The sequence below is a fragment of the Lepeophtheirus salmonis genome, chromosome 6 (genome assembly GCF_016086655.4).
Source record: "Lepeophtheirus salmonis chromosome 6, UVic_Lsal_1.4, whole genome shotgun sequence".
Lineage (NCBI taxonomy): Eukaryota > Metazoa > Arthropoda > Copepoda > Siphonostomatoida > Caligidae > Lepeophtheirus > Lepeophtheirus salmonis.
The window spans coordinates 34150345-34167893 of record NC_052136.2 but is presented as its reverse complement, the minus strand read 5'-3'; the positions used below and the strand labels follow the sequence as shown (position 1 = coordinate 34167893).

General features: G+C 33.9%; 1 protein-coding gene across 1 annotated transcript; it reads left to right on the top strand.

Moving 5' to 3' along the window:
• The first annotated feature begins 305 nt into the window (after positions 1-305).
• Positions 306-16796, top strand: LOC121119291 (active breakpoint cluster region-related protein). Its single transcript, XM_040713920.2, has 4 exons — positions 306-439; positions 671-2597; positions 7810-8043; positions 14841-16796. The coding sequence occupies exons 2-4, from the start codon at positions 702-704 to the stop codon at positions 16122-16124; spliced, it is 3414 nt and encodes a 1137-aa protein (XP_040569854.1). The 5' UTR covers positions 306-439; positions 671-701; the 3' UTR covers positions 16125-16796.
• Positions 16797-17549: the final 753 nt, after the last annotated feature.

The window sequence follows — 17549 nt, the reverse complement described above, 5'->3', positions numbered from 1 at the left end:
TATGTATTGGATATATGAGGATAAATATGATATATATTGAGGATTGTGCAGTATGAATGATGTCTGACAAATATATAGGGACTAGCTTATCAAGGAGACCTCCCGGAGTGAATCCTTTAGATATAAATATATAGTCGAATATTTATGTAACAACGATATTACATTGAAAAAGAGAGCGCAGAGTTTTCAGTCTCTGCGCCTGAGGAGGGGGATTTTTGTTGTTGCTATTTTATGGGGGAAGGAAGGTGTTTTTTTTCCTTCTTTTAGGAACACCGGCCGGCTGTTAGGGAAAAAAAGAGTGGATCATTCTTCAGTCTACGTTAAGTCGTTTAGTTTGCTGAGAGTGGATTGAGGCATTCATGTGTTGTTTTACTAACTAAGTGTAGTTTTTATATTTGACAATTTTTAAATTACATTTCAGGATTGCATCCCACATTGAGTAAGTAGTATTATGAAATTTGTTATAGTAGTTTCATGTTGCCGGCGCGCGCTGCTACTTGATTTGCATGTTACTGGTCGTGGTTGCTGTGAGTGTGCGGGTGAGCACACAGTGACATTTTCTACTAATTTTTCCTTCCCTCTCATGCCCTCAGTTGTTATTTGAGTGTTAAGTTGTGTGCGTCTCGTTGTTGTACATCTGTTGATATATAAAAATTAATTTATATTTTAGAACTGGAGTTCCAAGCCTATATGCCTCCTTTATGGCCATGATGAATGGGGGGGAGTCCAAATTATTCACTGACTTTCGTGAGGCTTGGGGTTCTCGCTATCCTGGCTCTGAACTCCCTGCTGCCTGGGAGGAGGACGTGAGGGCCAATTTGGAAAAACATGAAACTAAGGTCCGAAGTTTGAAGGAAGAGCTTGAAAAGGAGGAAATGTACGTGGAGTACTTGAATAATCTCCTCCTAGACATTGAAAATCATCGTATTGAGCCAGGCGATGAGACTGAGGGAGAGTCTCCCTTTGTCACAGTCATCAATGTGAGTAGTCCTCTCCCTGAGGATAAATCCTCCAAAAAAAAGCCAGATTTTACTACTTTCCAACCGAAAAAGAATCCCATGTCACCTCCACCTCCTGCTCCTCTTACACCCACGAAAGAGGAGGATCGAGGACAACCTGACGGAGTTGATCATGAACCTCCATCTTCAAATCCAGAGCCACACCATGGCAATAAAATTAAAGCTCTGCGTGCCAATTGGGAAAAACAATTAGTCCCTGCTTCCATTCCACCTGCTCCTCGAAAAAAGCCTCCTCCTCCAAAATTAAGATCGAATGGACAAATGAAAAGTCGAGACTCGAGTGATAGTGAGGGGCAGGTTCCTTCTCCTCCTCATCCCTCAGAAGAAAGGAAAAAATCCAAGCCAAAACCTAAATTGCCTTCTGAAGATGATGAACCCCTCTATGACACGGTTGCACAGGAAGACGAGGAATGCTATGACAATCACCTTCTATATAGTACTTCCCTCAAGTCTGATACACTCAGTTCTGCAGACCTCGGTTTTGACGAACTAAAATCTTCTGCACAGTCTGGAGGATCCGGAACACTTTCATCTTCAGACACAGATGGTCTTGGATCCTCTCCACTCCATCGGGATCCAACTCTGAATGAGGATGAGGCAGGAGGAAATTACGTCAACATACAATATTTTCTCCATCGCGGAGCTCGAGGAGGTGGCACGATGAACTCATCTGATGTAGCTCAAAGTGACGATGAGCTTGAGGATCTTCCTCCTCCACGAAGACCTAGAAGAATCCCTGGACAAGCCGACAGACTTGTCACATATACTTGTGTACTGAATAGTGTTTTAGATTCTGAGTCTGTTTATTTAGAAGGACTAAGTGTACTTTTGCAATATATGAAGGCCATGAAGGTCACTCTCAACACACCCAATCCCGTGATTCCTAAGGAGGACTTTGATATCATATTTTATAAGATACCCGAGCTCCATGATTTACACTTTACGTTTTACAATAGTCTAAAAAAGCGAGTCGAGAGTCTGATTGCTAATGAGTCCACTTCTACAGTCAACATGACTGGAAGTAATAGCATAGGCCATTCCTTCAAAATGTTAGCCTGTCGAACTAAAATCTACGCCTCCTTTCTCAACAATTATCCAAAGGCTTTGGAAGCCCTTCATCGCTCGACCGAGTCATATCCACAATTTGCCGATCTCACTCGATCCATTAAGCTCCGCTCAGTCAAGGGGCTTCAACGAGGTCAGTGCATGAGTCTTGAGGATTTATTGCATAAACCAGTGGCTCGAGTTCAGAAGCATTGCCTTTGTCTACAAGACTTGATTAAATATTCCCCATCAGAGTCTCCAGATCTTCCATCACTCAACGATGCACTCGAAACAGTTCAAAATTTTCTGAACGAGTATAACGTATCTCACGCTGGAGAGCTCTTTCCTCATCAGGAAAGACAGCAGAGGCACCTTGTCAAGAACTCTTTCATTGTGGAGTTATTTGAGGGAAATCGTAAATTGAGGCATTTATTTTTGTTTAATGATGTGCTAGTCTGTGCCAAGTATAAGGCTTCTGGAGGAAGAAGTGAAAAGTTTACGTTTCAGCTCAAATGGTACATCCCTCTTTGTCATGTAAGTATTGCTGCATTCTATTAATTCTATGTTATTTATAATATATGTACAAATGGAGTGTGACACGGATTTTTCTTCTGCGTCTGGCTTTCCTTGAATCGATATTTTCCATATATGTGTGTGTGTGTACTGTACTCCCATTCATTCAAAACATGTACAGTATATACGTTCATTTATTATACGGCTAGGGAGGGGGAAAGAAAGATATTATACAAAGAAAATACACATCATCTTAGGTCAGCTGTTTTTTACAATTGATCATTTTCTTGAAACTCTGTTATATGTAGTTTTTTGTAACTTAACTTTTCTTATTAATTTTATGAAAAAAAAAACATAATATTAATATTGTAAGGGGTAATAGTTTTAATTATTAGTCTCTAGGGTCCCTTCATTTAACAAAAAGTAATTAACTAATTTAAATGGTTAGTGTTGGATCGGTCTAAAAAGACTACATTTCTATCAGTCTGGTCATAGTAAAATTTGTTAGTCCTAGAACCAATCTTTGACGGTCTTGTATGGTAACTGCAAGAGCTGAAATTACATATAAACCTCCCTCGATCTAACGGACTAATATAGAGAGAGGGTTAAAGCCGATAGTCTCTTACAGTAAGCTGATGAATTCCAGTAATATTTGCCCCCAATAATGCTGAGAATTTATCCTTGCTTATTGTTTTCCCGTGCATTTTTTCTTCGTTCTAAAATACTTCCGTATTCTTCGAGAGCGACCTCCAAAACAAAGCAGATTCATGAGCGTTATAAACTTGATTTTAATGCAAGTTTTCTTTCTTAATTAATTCATTTAATTTAAGCCTGTCAGTAGTGATGGAAATCATTTGTATTTTGGGCATGTTAAAAAAAAAAAAAAAGAAACCCAAAATCAACATGGTAACCTAGACAATTTGAAGAATGTTTTCAAGGGGCTTTGCTTTCATGACGTTTCATCAGATCAGCTACAATCAGATGTGAAAAGGATGGAGGGATGAAGGAAATCAAGAATGACATTGCCTAGAATCACCCCCATGTCGATTCCCAATTCTACTCTAGATTCCAAAAAGGACTTTAAATTATGACTCTGCAACAAAACCTAAAGGTTACTTACTCTCCGTCTTGTATGAGTACACACGAATGTTCAATCAGGTTTTGAATTTAATTGAACGAAGTTAATTACTCAGAAGTTAATTAATAATGACAAACGCTAAGTAAATGAAAATCCATACCTCAGATTATTAATTCCCCCCACCCCCAAAAGTCCAGGTGAAACCTCTCGCGGCAACAGGGAGACAAAATTTGGTGCCGTGAATTTCGTCCGTTGCAACAGGATACGTTGAATCAAGTTTTAACTGTATTATTGAATACAGGTGTCTTTTTTTTCTTCATTTTTAAAGCCTTTTGATGAAGTTTTTTTAAAATATTCCTTTAGTACAAATGTATCTATTTTATTTGATAAAGGTATTCATTATCATACGCCTCCAACATGGCGTTGCATCGATTCATGATGTAATCTGTGACGTTTGTGAATATGTTCTATTGTTTTTTTGAAAAAATAAACGCATAGATTTGCAAATAAATATAACGAGAAGGAACTACGAGACAACGACACAAAATCAGTTTTATGATATCTTGATTTGAAATCAAATCAGTATTGCAGAGTTTTAATTAATTTTGTTGATTATATTATTTACAATTTTACATACTGCTATTTCCATAATGGATGGAAATTGGATACTGTTTGTTTTTATTGATAGAAGGTGCATTTTTAACGTATGTGTGTTGTTAATCAGATTCAACTGATTATTCCTTATGAGGTGTTCATAAATATTAGTACATTAAACTGTTAGACTACAAATTTTAAATGGTATTTGAGTGAATTTAAGCTTTTGTAGATAAATGTTATTTTTGAGATGGTAATATTGACAGAATACATTGGGCAGTCGAGGATTTGGTCAATGTGAGATGAAGACTACAATTCAAAAATGTTTTTGAACCATAAATATTTCCTATATTTGTTCATTCAAATTTAAAAAAAAATTAAAATCTTTGACTCAAATTGAATGCCCATAATGTCAATAAGTCCACTACGAGGATTGTTACGAGTAAAATGAGAATGTAAACAGGATTTGTTCCGGAGTTATAATTTTAAGTCTTTGTTGGACTCTAGAGTAGAATTGGGGATCGACATCGGGTTGATTCTTGGCATTGTCCTTGTATATTTCCTTACCCTCTTCCCTTGTTACAGCTGATTGTAGCTGATCTCTTCCAAAAAAAAAATATTCAAATTGTCAGGGTTACCATGTTGATTTTTGCCTTCTTTTTTTCTAATATGCCCATTACACACGATTTTCATAACTGCAAATATATTCCCTATTTTTTTCTGTTTAAATATGACGCGCACGCTCAAATGTGTTCTTATTACTTAGATCAAGTGTCTTTGCAGTCAATATGCACTCAGAAATGAGATGCGTGTGTTGCAACTTTTCCCCGTTCTTTCTGTTCTTGTAAACTTATTGTTATTAATATAGATCCAAAGGAACCGTGTTTTTTAAAGGACTTAATTCTCCTTTTCATCCCTGATGTCTGTAAAGATGGGATTATACTAATTTGTTGGGAGTTGACGGCTCTATTTCTACAAATTCCTACTAATAAATTGACATGGAATGAATATTATAATGAATTATTGACTCACCCTTTTCAACATACATGTATTAATAGCCATTCTTTGAATACCTACAAACTAGGGCAACTGACCAATGGGGAAACTAAACAATATTTGTTCATTTCTATAATATTATGAATATAAATAAATTAGTCTGATGTCGAAAGGGATAACGTATTAATATGAATGAATAATTAATGTACAGAAAGTGAAGAATTTCGTCCTAATTGTAATTCATTACTTGGTTTATTTGCTTTCAACTATTTGCATTTTCACGTGACGTCAGGATTGTTGCGTATGTCATTTTGGGGGCATAACCAATCGAATTTTATAAGGAAACAACTCCGTTTGTACTAATATTGTGGAAAATTAATTATAAAAAAATAAAAATAATTAAGCTACGGTGTTAATAATCTTGCAAATTGTACATGTTTAGGAAAAAGGACTATAGCGTTAGGTTTGCAGTCTACCGAGTGTCCATTATAGTTTTTAAATTTATTTTTGATGACCTTTTATTAGAAAATACATCTCTATAACAGGAGTCCTTGTTTGGAATAATTAGTGTAGACAATAAGTTAACGATTACATTTGTAAAGAAAATATATTTTGTCCAGTTCAGTGTGGGTTCGTTTGAGTTCAGTCCTGCATATCAGTCCTACAACTTATATAGTTCGGTCCATGATGACGTCACCTAACTGTATTTGTTTTTGGTAATCAGTTATAGTACTGATAATCCCCAAGGACCGGTCCTAAGACTAGAATGAACCGTAATGAATAAATAAGGACTTACACAATAACATGGGGAGTTACTTTGCTTAGCTTGAACGTTATTTTTTGCCATCAAGAAGTAGTTTAAAATTAAAATACGAAATCGTTTTTGACTCATTGTTTTGTAAATAACAAAATTTGTGTCACAATTAGCCCAATAACTCACAAACTAAAGAACAAATTGTCATGAGATTTTGACAGCTCTCTTTTGAAGGTTGGCTCGAAGTGAAAATGAGGTTAATAATAATGAAAAAAAAGTGCCATGTGATGTTCAGGACTTTTCAGCCCAAGCGTTAGCAGCATATCTAATGAAACGCTAAAAACAGCTAGGCTTGCATATATTCTTCAAATTATCAGGATTAAAAGTTCCTTATTCGGTTTCTTTTTTTTTACATATTCATAGTTCATATTTTATACAACTTCTATGGCTTCCTGGCCTTATCAGAAGGTGGTCTTTTTTTATTGATATATTCATTTATGTGTACATACACAAACATACATATCTACATAGATAGACAGATAAAGTAATTAAACTCTAACTTTATTCTTACGAAGTAAATTGATATACTATACACATGATGATATGATAAGTGTAAAGAATATTCATATATGTCAGTTGTTGTATGAATTTCAATCTAATTATATGCTCATGTTGTATACTAATGTAAAGTAACTGCAAGTTACTGGAGATGCTGTATTCTTTGAAGTCGTAAAAAATGGACTAGATTCTTTTATTGATAACTAGTGATAGTACCTGGTATTGTCCGGAGTAATTAGGTGTTGGCTAGAAGACAAACTTTGCTTTAATTATATAGAAGACGCGGGTGTACAAAAGATTATAATTATATATATATTTTGTTTTTGGAATTTCTTAGAAAAAAATTTGAAAAATTAAATTTCATATATTAAATTTTTTGAAAAAAATTCAAATATTTAATTTCAAAAATCCAGTTATTCATAAAAAAATAATTTTTTTTGAAATTTTTTCCAAAAATTCTCGGCTCTTCATATAAAATTAAATTTTTTGGAAAGAAAATTCAAAAATTAATTTTTTTATGGATTTTTTTCAAAAATCAACAGCTGTTCACAAAAAATGAAAATTTTTGTATAAAAATTTCAAACATGAAATTTCTTAGAATTTTTTTTCAAAAATCCACAGCTATTCAAAAAAATGTTAAATTTCTTTGAAAATAACTTAAAAATCCACAGCTGCTCATTTAAAATTAAACTTTTTTGAAAAAAAAATTCAAAAATCAACAGTTATTCACCAAAAAATTAATAAAATTAAACGTCAAATATTAAATTTTCTAGTAAAAAGTACAAATTCCTTCATTCCCTCCAGCCACTCCCTGCAAACGCCCCTGGAAGATAAAATCCTTAGTTTTTTATTGTCTTTTGGAAAAAGGAAATGATCTTGCCGCAATTTGTTTTTGTAAACGAAGAACAATAACTCATAATAATGAACCTTTACCTTATAACTGAGAAATAATTTTCTATTATAAATTTTTGGAATTAAGAACATGTCAGAAGTACGTGAAATAGAGATAATGCAACTTCCTCATTAATTTGGGTATCTGTAATTAATGTTTAGCTACGGGTTTGCCCTATTAAAATATATTTTTTTTTCTCTATAATGTCACACAAATATATAATTATTGTACACATGATATATATATTATATCTTCATGGGAGGTTGAAAATAAAAGTCGTCATTCATTATAACATTTCATCAGAATAAAAGTCTTAACTCATGAGTAATTATATATTAATTTTTCTCTCCTTTCTTTGCAGGCTTTAATTGTGGAGGAGCCAAGTTCTGAGCCTAAAGAGAACAGTCCTGCTAATCTAGTATCTCTCCGAACTCAGGCCGCTGCTCTGAGGGATCAAATCCTACGTATAGAAAAAGAAGAAGAATGGAAGGGTGTGAAAAAGGGCCTAGTGAGTAAGGCCTCTGAGAAACATCGAAAAAAATTGGCAGAGATTGAATCACTCCTCGTACTTGCTTCCCCTAGTCTAGTCTTTCAGGTAGGGCGTGTTTATAGCTTATTATTTACATTGTACATAACCCGTTTTTGTGTTTTTATTTTTTTATTTCTTCAAAGATAATATTTCTCTTTTTTTTTCCAACAAATATCTCTTCAACTTGTTAGAGTTACATTTTGCGATATTATACTTCTTCTTATCTTTGATAATAAAACATGGAGACCGCAAATAATTCACCAATTCGTATAAGAACCCTTAAATTATTATTACAAACAGGGGGCAGAATACTTTTTACTCATAAAAAGAAATATTAAAAAATGTAAAAAGTACCATTTTTCACTCATAGGATCATAGTAGGTGTAGTTAAAAGAAATCCATTATTGTTCCAATAGATGGTTTTTGCAATGTGTATGCCTCGTTGTACTAGTAGGATCGGCTCAATCTAGATGGTGTTAGAAAGATAAGATTTTGTACTAAAAATACTTATTTGAGAGTTTTGTGATTGATTGTCACAGTATTATTTGAGCGGTTATCGAAGATGAACATCAGCAAAGACAAAATATGCCTTATTTGACAGTTTTTCTTCAATACATGGTAAAACGTAAACCATGCGGGTGAAAATGTGAATAGTATTTATGGCCTTGGTTAACTTTTTATTACACGGTCCGAGTTGAATATCATTTTCCTTGGTAGAATCTTCGATTATTATTACTTCGTTATTTTTATTGTATTAGGCAGCCTTTCATACAAAAATAAACCGAAAAAAGGCCTAAAATCCGTTGGTAGTTAGACAATTCTTTCCAACTGTGTATCCAATTATTGTTAGACATTATTCAGAGCTTAAAGTAAGGTAATTCTAATAGAACCAATCAACGTTCAGAATACTGATAAGGAGAAGGAAGAAGAAAAATCGACAGCTGATATCAAATACAGTGTAATTTTATGTTTTAATGAGGTAACGCTGTATTATATCAATGAAGTCATATCATAATCTTTGCGTCTGCACAATCATTTGTGTATCTTGTTGCCTCTACAATTGTATTTCTTTCTTTATTTTATAACCTATGAGGCATAAGCAAAATATTTCAACAACATTCGTATTGTATTTTAACGGTCATTCCCTCCCTTCACTTATTGAGCTTCCTCCTACGTCTCTAAGAGAACAAATTCATCATTATGCATACTATATACATAACCCAAATTGACATATTCTTAAGATGTTATTGTTTTTATAAAGTTGGGAAAACGGATGTTTTCCGTTTTCCTCTATTTTTATATACATACATTCATAATATGTACATCATGACAGAAGGGGCTTCATAGGAAACCTTATTTACAGAGTGCTGTAAATACCCTTTTGATATTATTTGTTTGTAATGATTACATAATCCTTTTATGTTTGTCAGTAAACTATTGTCAAATGCATACAAAAGTTTTATGTAAAAGAAATGTGCGTTGAACTAGTGCTGTTCAGACTCGGTCCGAGGCGTAGTTTCTTCCCGGTTCGGTTTTAAGTAAGGATTCATAGAGAATCGGTCCCGTTCAGTCCATTCCCAGTTATCGGTTCTTCAAAAACGTACCAAATTCACAAGCGCCCTCTACAATAAGTTTAGTAGTAAAACTTTTGAGTATCTTTAATGATGCCGAAATGAAGAATAATGGTAAAATATTCACGTGTTTTTAAGTCTTAATTAGACTGATTAATCCCTTAACGGATTTTACAGGGGATATATCATTTTCGATTTCTTCAATTTTTGGTGGTAGAGACGATCTCTCGTCTTAAAAATGAAAATTATGCCAATATAATAGAGATATAATTTCAGTAAGCTTGGACTGGGATTAAAGCGCTCCGAAAGATAACCAGCTGTAATAGATTGGATTGAAAATAATAAGTTTTCAATATGTCGAGTGGGGAAATTAGATTATGCCGGGACTTTGAAGAGGAAGGGAGTTTATAAACTTAAGATACTTCTTGTTATCGATATGAATACTTGATCAAATCAACTTCGACGGGGATGAAAGATTGTTTTACAGATCTATCCTTCCCAGAAGACCGATCAATGGGTCTTCGAATTCGTCATGATCCTTCTCTTGTAGCAGATTGATGACTCCTTCGCTCTCCTAAAATTTAAATATCAAGAGTTGATTTGCTTCTCTCATGAATCAGGGGTACCATATAAAAAATAAATATTTTTTTAGAATTTGTTTTCGCTAGAAATTGACATACATTTGAAAATAGATAAATCTATTAAGGGTTAAAATATTGATTTGTGAAGACGTCACTCGAATGTCTATGATGACGTCATTTGTCAAGACTGTTCAATGGAACGCCCTATTCGGACCCTCCTTAAAATTTTGGACGGAACAAAATTTAATATCAACATTTGAGGACCGATACATCCCTAGTCATAAGTGATTTTTCCTTAACTGAAATGTACCAATATTTCGGTCTGGATCGAAATTCAAATCTGGAGATCAAACTATAGACTGAAATTTCGATTCTAAAAAAGGTTGTAAGTAGTGTTTTGTCAGTCCTTATTAATGAGTTAAGACCAGAGTCGCGTCCAGTTCAGTCTAGGCCCGGTCTAGTTCAGCCCTGCATATTAGGCCTACAACTTATATAGTTAGGTCCTTGATTACGTCACTAATCTTTATTCTTTTTTATATATCAGTTCTAGTACTGACTGTCTGAAGGACCAACAGTTTTAAGGACTGGTTCTAAGAATGGACTGGACTAGACGGAATAACTAAGGAGGGACAAAACACTAATCGTACATCTGGGCCGAAATATCGGTCCAAATCGATTTTGAAAAATGTAAATGCGCTGTGACAATACGTCCCTAGTGTAAAAATGGCTTATGAATAACAATGGTTTACCAAATAAAAGAAGAAAAAAAACGAACCACATATTTTGCCTATGAGTCAGGAATAAATTCACAATATTTGTGTGTGTGTGTTTGTTGTGTGTTTATCACATTCACCTTGAAAACATGGTCTCCTTCTATTCAAGTAAACACGAAGGCTGGAAAATACAAATACGTAATATACATATATTGTTTAGTTAGTTAGCACAAAAACACCTTCGAAGAACAATCATGAAAAGGAGAAATACCCAATTTTATTATCCTTTTCTGTGCTTGAACTTGATTTTTTCCATCAAGAAGCAGTGTAGAATGAAAACCCGAGATTGTTTTTGATCCATTGTTTTGAAAATAACAAAAATAGAGTTACACTTAGCCCAATAACTCACAAACCAAAGAACAGATTGTCATGCAATTTTAACAACTGTCTTTTGAAGGTTTACAAACCCGGGCCTTGTAAACCATGTGTTCCAGCATACAGCCAAATATTTTATAGACATATATCGGTTCAATTATAGGCTTTCTATTCAAATTTCGGATGCTATAGTTTAGAACCTTCATTTAATTTAAGGTGCCTAATTCGGGCCAGATATGGTCTTTTAAATAGGTATATAAATTATATCAATTTCTAATTCTTAAATTATAACAATGCATTTTTGCTATTAAAAGTGCTATTTGCGACAAACCCAAAGGATTATTCAGTACAGAGTACAAATGTAATCCAGACTATATTTTGAGAAAAATCATTTGTGTATATAGACCACATGTATATATTAAGTACAAAAAATAAATTATTTACTGCGTAATTCATGACATCATATCTGGTACCTTCGTACATTATAAAGGAATTCCAAAGCCATTAATTTCATCTCTTATTGGTTAGCCGAAATAATTTACAATTATTCATTCAAAAGCGTTTCACTCTTAGTTTATTTTCTGGGGGGGAAGTATCCTTGTAATTGGTCATGAGACGATTAAAAAAAATGCCGATTCTGACATTATTTATAACACTGCGAACGATTTTTAGACTATTTCACATCTCATCATGTTTTTACTTACCTAAAACAGTCACTGGTTCAAGGAGGGGTGTCCAAACTTTTTAGCTCGAGGGATGCATTTAGAAGTAGATTCTTTGTGTATTTATTTATAAAAACAAGCAACTCACCTGTATTAGAAGTAAAATTATTAATGAGATTAGTGCATTTGCTCACAATCGTTAACAAACTTGTCAAAACCTTATTTTCCCGATAGTTAGTTGCAATATCTTGTGTCTGTGATATTTTTCTCCAACTTCTTTGTAAATTCTTAATTTATCATTTACTTTCTATTTCCAATTTTTTGATATTGTTTATTGGACCTAATGAAGATATTCTTGCTATTCCATTGAAATATATTTCTGTTTAACTTGATCACAACATATCCGATGAAATATTGGAAAAAACTGTCTAAAAAATTATAAAATCTCATTTTGGGTTGTTGAATTTGTTTAATATTTTTTTTTGCAAAATTTACATTTTAGATTAATATATATTGGTTAAAAATTTGTTACCAAACAAAGTGCATGAAAGCTTTAACAAATGTTATTATTTACTTGATAGGTTATCACAATGTATACGTAATATGTGCTACTTTAATACAGAGTTACTTTTTAAAATTGTCACATAAATAATTATAATTGGCTTTAAATAAAAACTTCAAGTCCAATTTAATTGAAATCTTTTGATAGTTTATCTATTACAAATATTTAAAATATGAATTTGTGCAATTTGGCTATTTTAGTCTTTTTTTATAGCTACCAATCTTTTCCAAGGCCCATTACAACTGGCATTTCTTCTCAAGGATTGTTATGAGAACATCCTTATTTCTCGAAGGATAAGCCTTGACTTCCCTCTCCAACATTCCATAAATGGAAAAGTCCAGGGGATTTAAATCGGGTGAAGAGGGAGGCCTCATAGACTTGTCCCAAAAAAGGCTGGGGTTTCTTAACACTAGTTTTGAACTGAGTGGGCACCATGAGTTGGAGCTGAATCCTAATTGAAGCAAACTTGTTGACGTGGAAATGCTGTTTCAATCCTGGGCTTCACTTTCTTGTCTTCAAAAAGTCTAAATAAACTTTTTGATTTATTTTTACCCCATTAGGAATCCGGAATATAGGTGATTTTGTCCCATTTGAAGCCACAGCGCCCCATACCATGATTGACTCCAGTTTTTGCAATTGAATCAATGCTGTGATATGTCTTTCCCTAGACTCTGTCATTTTGCTTGTCGAATTGCCAACTTACATTATATAATTTTTTGCTACAATCAATCATGATGATATTCCTATCTACTCCTTGCCAGTTGAACAAAACTTTGCTTCGATACTTCCTCTTTGTAGTGGCGCCCTGTGACAAAAGATGAACATACTGAATTTTGATTGTTTGATCCCAATATCATCTTTTACAGTCCTGGTCATAGTGGTCCTGCTTACATTGTGATTCTGGGTCATCTTTTATTATGATCTGTGTGGATTTCGCCGATTTTTTTACAGACAGCCTTGCCCAACCTTTGAGCTCTCACATTTTAGTTTTTTCAACCCTGACGTCCTCCTATCAGACTCAATTCCATCCTCCAATCGCTTTTTGCACATGTAAACAATTTTTTGATTGACCTTAGCAATGTTTTCGATGGACTTGGATTTGTGCCCGTCTTTTAAAAGAGGTTAATCTGTTTCCTTAGGGATTTGTCTATTTTTTGCTAAAATTATAAGTTCTATGGTAATTATGAAAATTTAATGTTTTGTTTACATGTATTCTTGTAAAAAATTATATTCAACAACAAAACCTCTCAGACAGTTATTTTATGCAATAGAAGTCTTTAAAATATGGGACAGTTTTAAAAAGCATCCCTGTAATTTCAACTAACACAAAAATATAAACTGCATTTTGTTGTCAGTTGTCGATGTTAGTAATTCTTTCCTCTTATCAGTGTTTTAAACGTTGATTGGACGAATTAGCATTCCCTCTTGTTAAGCTGTGAACTATTCCAAGTTAATTCTATAGGTCGGAAGAATTGGCTAACAAACAACTGATTTTAGGCGTTTGTTCTATTTAGGGGAAAGGTTGCCAGATACAATTAAGTTAACGACGTTCATAAACACTATTTTGGTGGATGTTTTATATTTTTAAATTCATTTTAGAATATATTTCAATGAAATATGTTCATGATGTCTATACTCAGTTCCAAAAAAAATAATTAAGCGTTATCAGTCAAATTTTAGAGTTTGTTGGCCACCTTAATGATTGTATGTTGGGTTTCGGTCGGAAAATCTTATACCGGTCTGAGATCATTATGATTTTTAGTAGACAAAATTAATTCGGTTCTTGAAAGAAGTTTGGGCTGGACTGGTTTCAAAGATAAATTTGCTTTAGATCATTCTCAAAGATACCTTTTGTCTGAATCGGTCTTGCAAAGAAAAATATTTCTGGATAGGTTTCTTATAAAATTCGCTCTTGGCCGATTCGATGGATAAATTGTTGATGATGTCATGTGTATTTTAGTTTTTTGAACATCAGCAGTATAACGTCATATATTTTCAAATGTGTTGCAACAATCATATTTGTACATGTCATAAATCAGGATAGGTAAGAAAATTGGCCCATAGATTGAGACTGAAATGTTTTTTCCTATATATTGAGATCGAAAAAATTAATCTACGGTCGGAGATGACAGTCTCGACCGAAAATCTGGTACAAATCGGTTGAGAAACAATCACTTAAGACCGAACTGAAAAAAATCGATCTTGGACCGAGTTTCAACACTAGTATATATCTTATAATGTATGTCATCAAATGAAATAATGTCGTAATGATGATTATAACATGTCCACAATTGTTAACAATTGTCATTCTGCAAATATAATTAAATTGACAAAAAGTATTTGCAAAATTTTTTTATTACTTAATTAATCTAACAAACTTATATTTATTATATTTCCAGGTTGCACACCGCCAAGGCAAATCCTATACCTTTTTCCTCTCGTCTGAGTATGAGAGGTCTCAATGGGTTGAAACACTTCATGTCCTCCAATCCTCTCTTTCTGCCAACTCGGGTACGACTACTCCTCCCATCAAGGACATTACCATGTTCGAACTCCAATCATGGATTACAAACTGTCGTAAACTACTCAAAACTAATATGGGCTCTTTTTTGATGAGATCTCCACGGGATGAACCCCTCTTATTTGGAGATCTTCATTTCACTGTTAGTTCTCTTCAGGGGCTTACAAGGTCCTCTGAAATATTTGTTATTCTGGAAGTTGATTCCTACGGGCATTATTTTAGGAAATCAAAGACCAAATCTATACTGACTTCATGTCCAGGAGATCCGACATGGAATGAAGAGTTCATCATTGAGTTGGAGGGATCTGAAAATATACGTATACTAGTCTATGAGCAAGGCTCCTCTTCTCCTCCTACTCTAAGAGGAAGAGCCACGCTTGAATTGAGTCGTTCTTGGATCTCTGAGTCAGAGATGGAGCAACGCATTTCCATGAATGATTTAGTACTTACTTGCAATATGAAGTTTGTTTGTTTTGAAGAGACATTGAGACGAGTCCCGGATGTGAAGTCCTCTTCCGGCCTCTTTGGAACGAGCATCAGTAACTTATCCAAAAAAGAAAAGCGTCCTATTCCCTTTATTGTGACAACCTGTGTCCGAGAAGTAGAGAGAAGAGGCTTAACAGAGGTTGGAGTCTATCGCGTCTCAGGCTCAGCTGCCGATGTGTCCCGACTCAGAAAAGCATTCGAAACGAATCCCTATGAGGCTGAACAGTTGTTAAAAGACTGCGACATTCATTCTGTGGCTGGTGTTCTAAAACACTATTTAAGAGATCTTCCAGAGTCCCTCTTCACCAGTCCCATTTATCAAAAGTTATTCGAGGCTTATCAAGATCCGGATCATGACCGTCGTAGAAACATCTATCTCACACTCTTTGCACTCATCCCTTCATCACCAAATCAGTCGTGTATACAATATCTGATCGAGCACATGGTACGTGTGAGCCGTTTTGAAGCTCAAAACAAGATGTCTCTTCATAATTTGGCCACGGTCTTTGGTCCCACAATGCTGCATGCAGGATCAGAGAGGGATAAGAAGGGAAACAAGGATATGTTGTTGACAACTGGAACTGTGGATGTCATGGCACAAGCGGGTATCCTTCACTTTTTCCTTACACGCAAATCTAACAATGAAACTCTACAACTTGTTGAAAGAAAGGTTTAAAAGCAAGAATTGTTACAAATTCATTCAGTCAAGGAATCCCCCAAGAAAAAAAAAAATGTGTTTGTTTCATAATATCTAATTTACCCGTGTTTTCTTCCTAATGATTCCTTCTCAATCTTTCGCTATGTTATTCTTTTCTTTGTTTGTTTTTAACACTTTAATATTTAATATATTTATGCACAAGGCACATATATATTTATCTTTATAAAGACTACATTTCCTCCTTTTCTGTGATCAACTAAGGCCTCCTTAAGAATACAATGAACCTACCACTACTATCAAAAAAATTTTATACCCTCTTTATATATACAAAGGAACTATCATTACATATATAGGCCCTTTTTCCTACAAAAATTTAACAGTTTTTTTTTCCATTTTTTTAAATATATAACCCTAACAAATGCTGTGTAACTTTTTTTGATCGTATCTATGTATTTCAATATATATTATATGTGTTTTTCTACTTTTTACCCCCTTCTCTTTAGTAGTAGTAGTTGTAATAGTATGTGTTTATTATTTATCCTTCAAGTGTCATTCCAATTTATATAATGATCCGTCATTACTATTAATACTTGAATGTCAAGACGTATTTTTTATATTATAAGATCCACACATACTTACATATTACATTTTATGTATGTACAAGAAGGGAATAAATAGGATTAGACTCTACATTGCTGTACTTTTTATTTATTGTTCGTAGAAATGAGGAGTGTTGTGTCAGTCCTGATTAGGACTGATATGTGGATTAAACTGAACCGCAAGGGACTGCAGTCTTCAGGCCTAAATAAGGAACGACTACAAATGAGTACTCTGTCCTAGAGATAAAAAACATAGGAGTAATGATATGAAAAAGAAGTTCATAGTTGGCTTTTTATATGAACAAAATTGTATTTTCCTTTCAACTGTTTTCACTCATTTTGACAGGGAGCAGAAACAATTACGAAAATTTAAGTTATTATCACTCTGACACGGTCCGATCTAAATAATAGTAAAAATGACATATCCTTTTTTTCTCTTTCTTCTTCTTGCAACTTTGATTCATTAATATAGATACATATTAAAGTATGAATGCAATAGATATGAAATTCAACATATTAAACGCCGCACATTTTCGACTTTAACATAGAGAAATAATTATATTTCATTTAAAAGAATGGCCAAAGGTTTGCGCTCAGCCGAGTGGCCATTAAAGTTTCCATTGTTTAAGCCAACTTAATTTCGGCTTCAACAATTATGCCTTTCTTTGGTTCAGCGGAAGCACTCCTATGTATTTGATCTCTATTGTTCGGTCCTAAGTTATAAACAAAGTGGCGAAACAAAGACAACGTGATTAATATTTGTATGAAGTAGTGATTATTTTGTCCACTTTGTCAAGTTTCTCATTCCCAGTTATAAAGATGAGAAAGGAACATTGCACAGGGC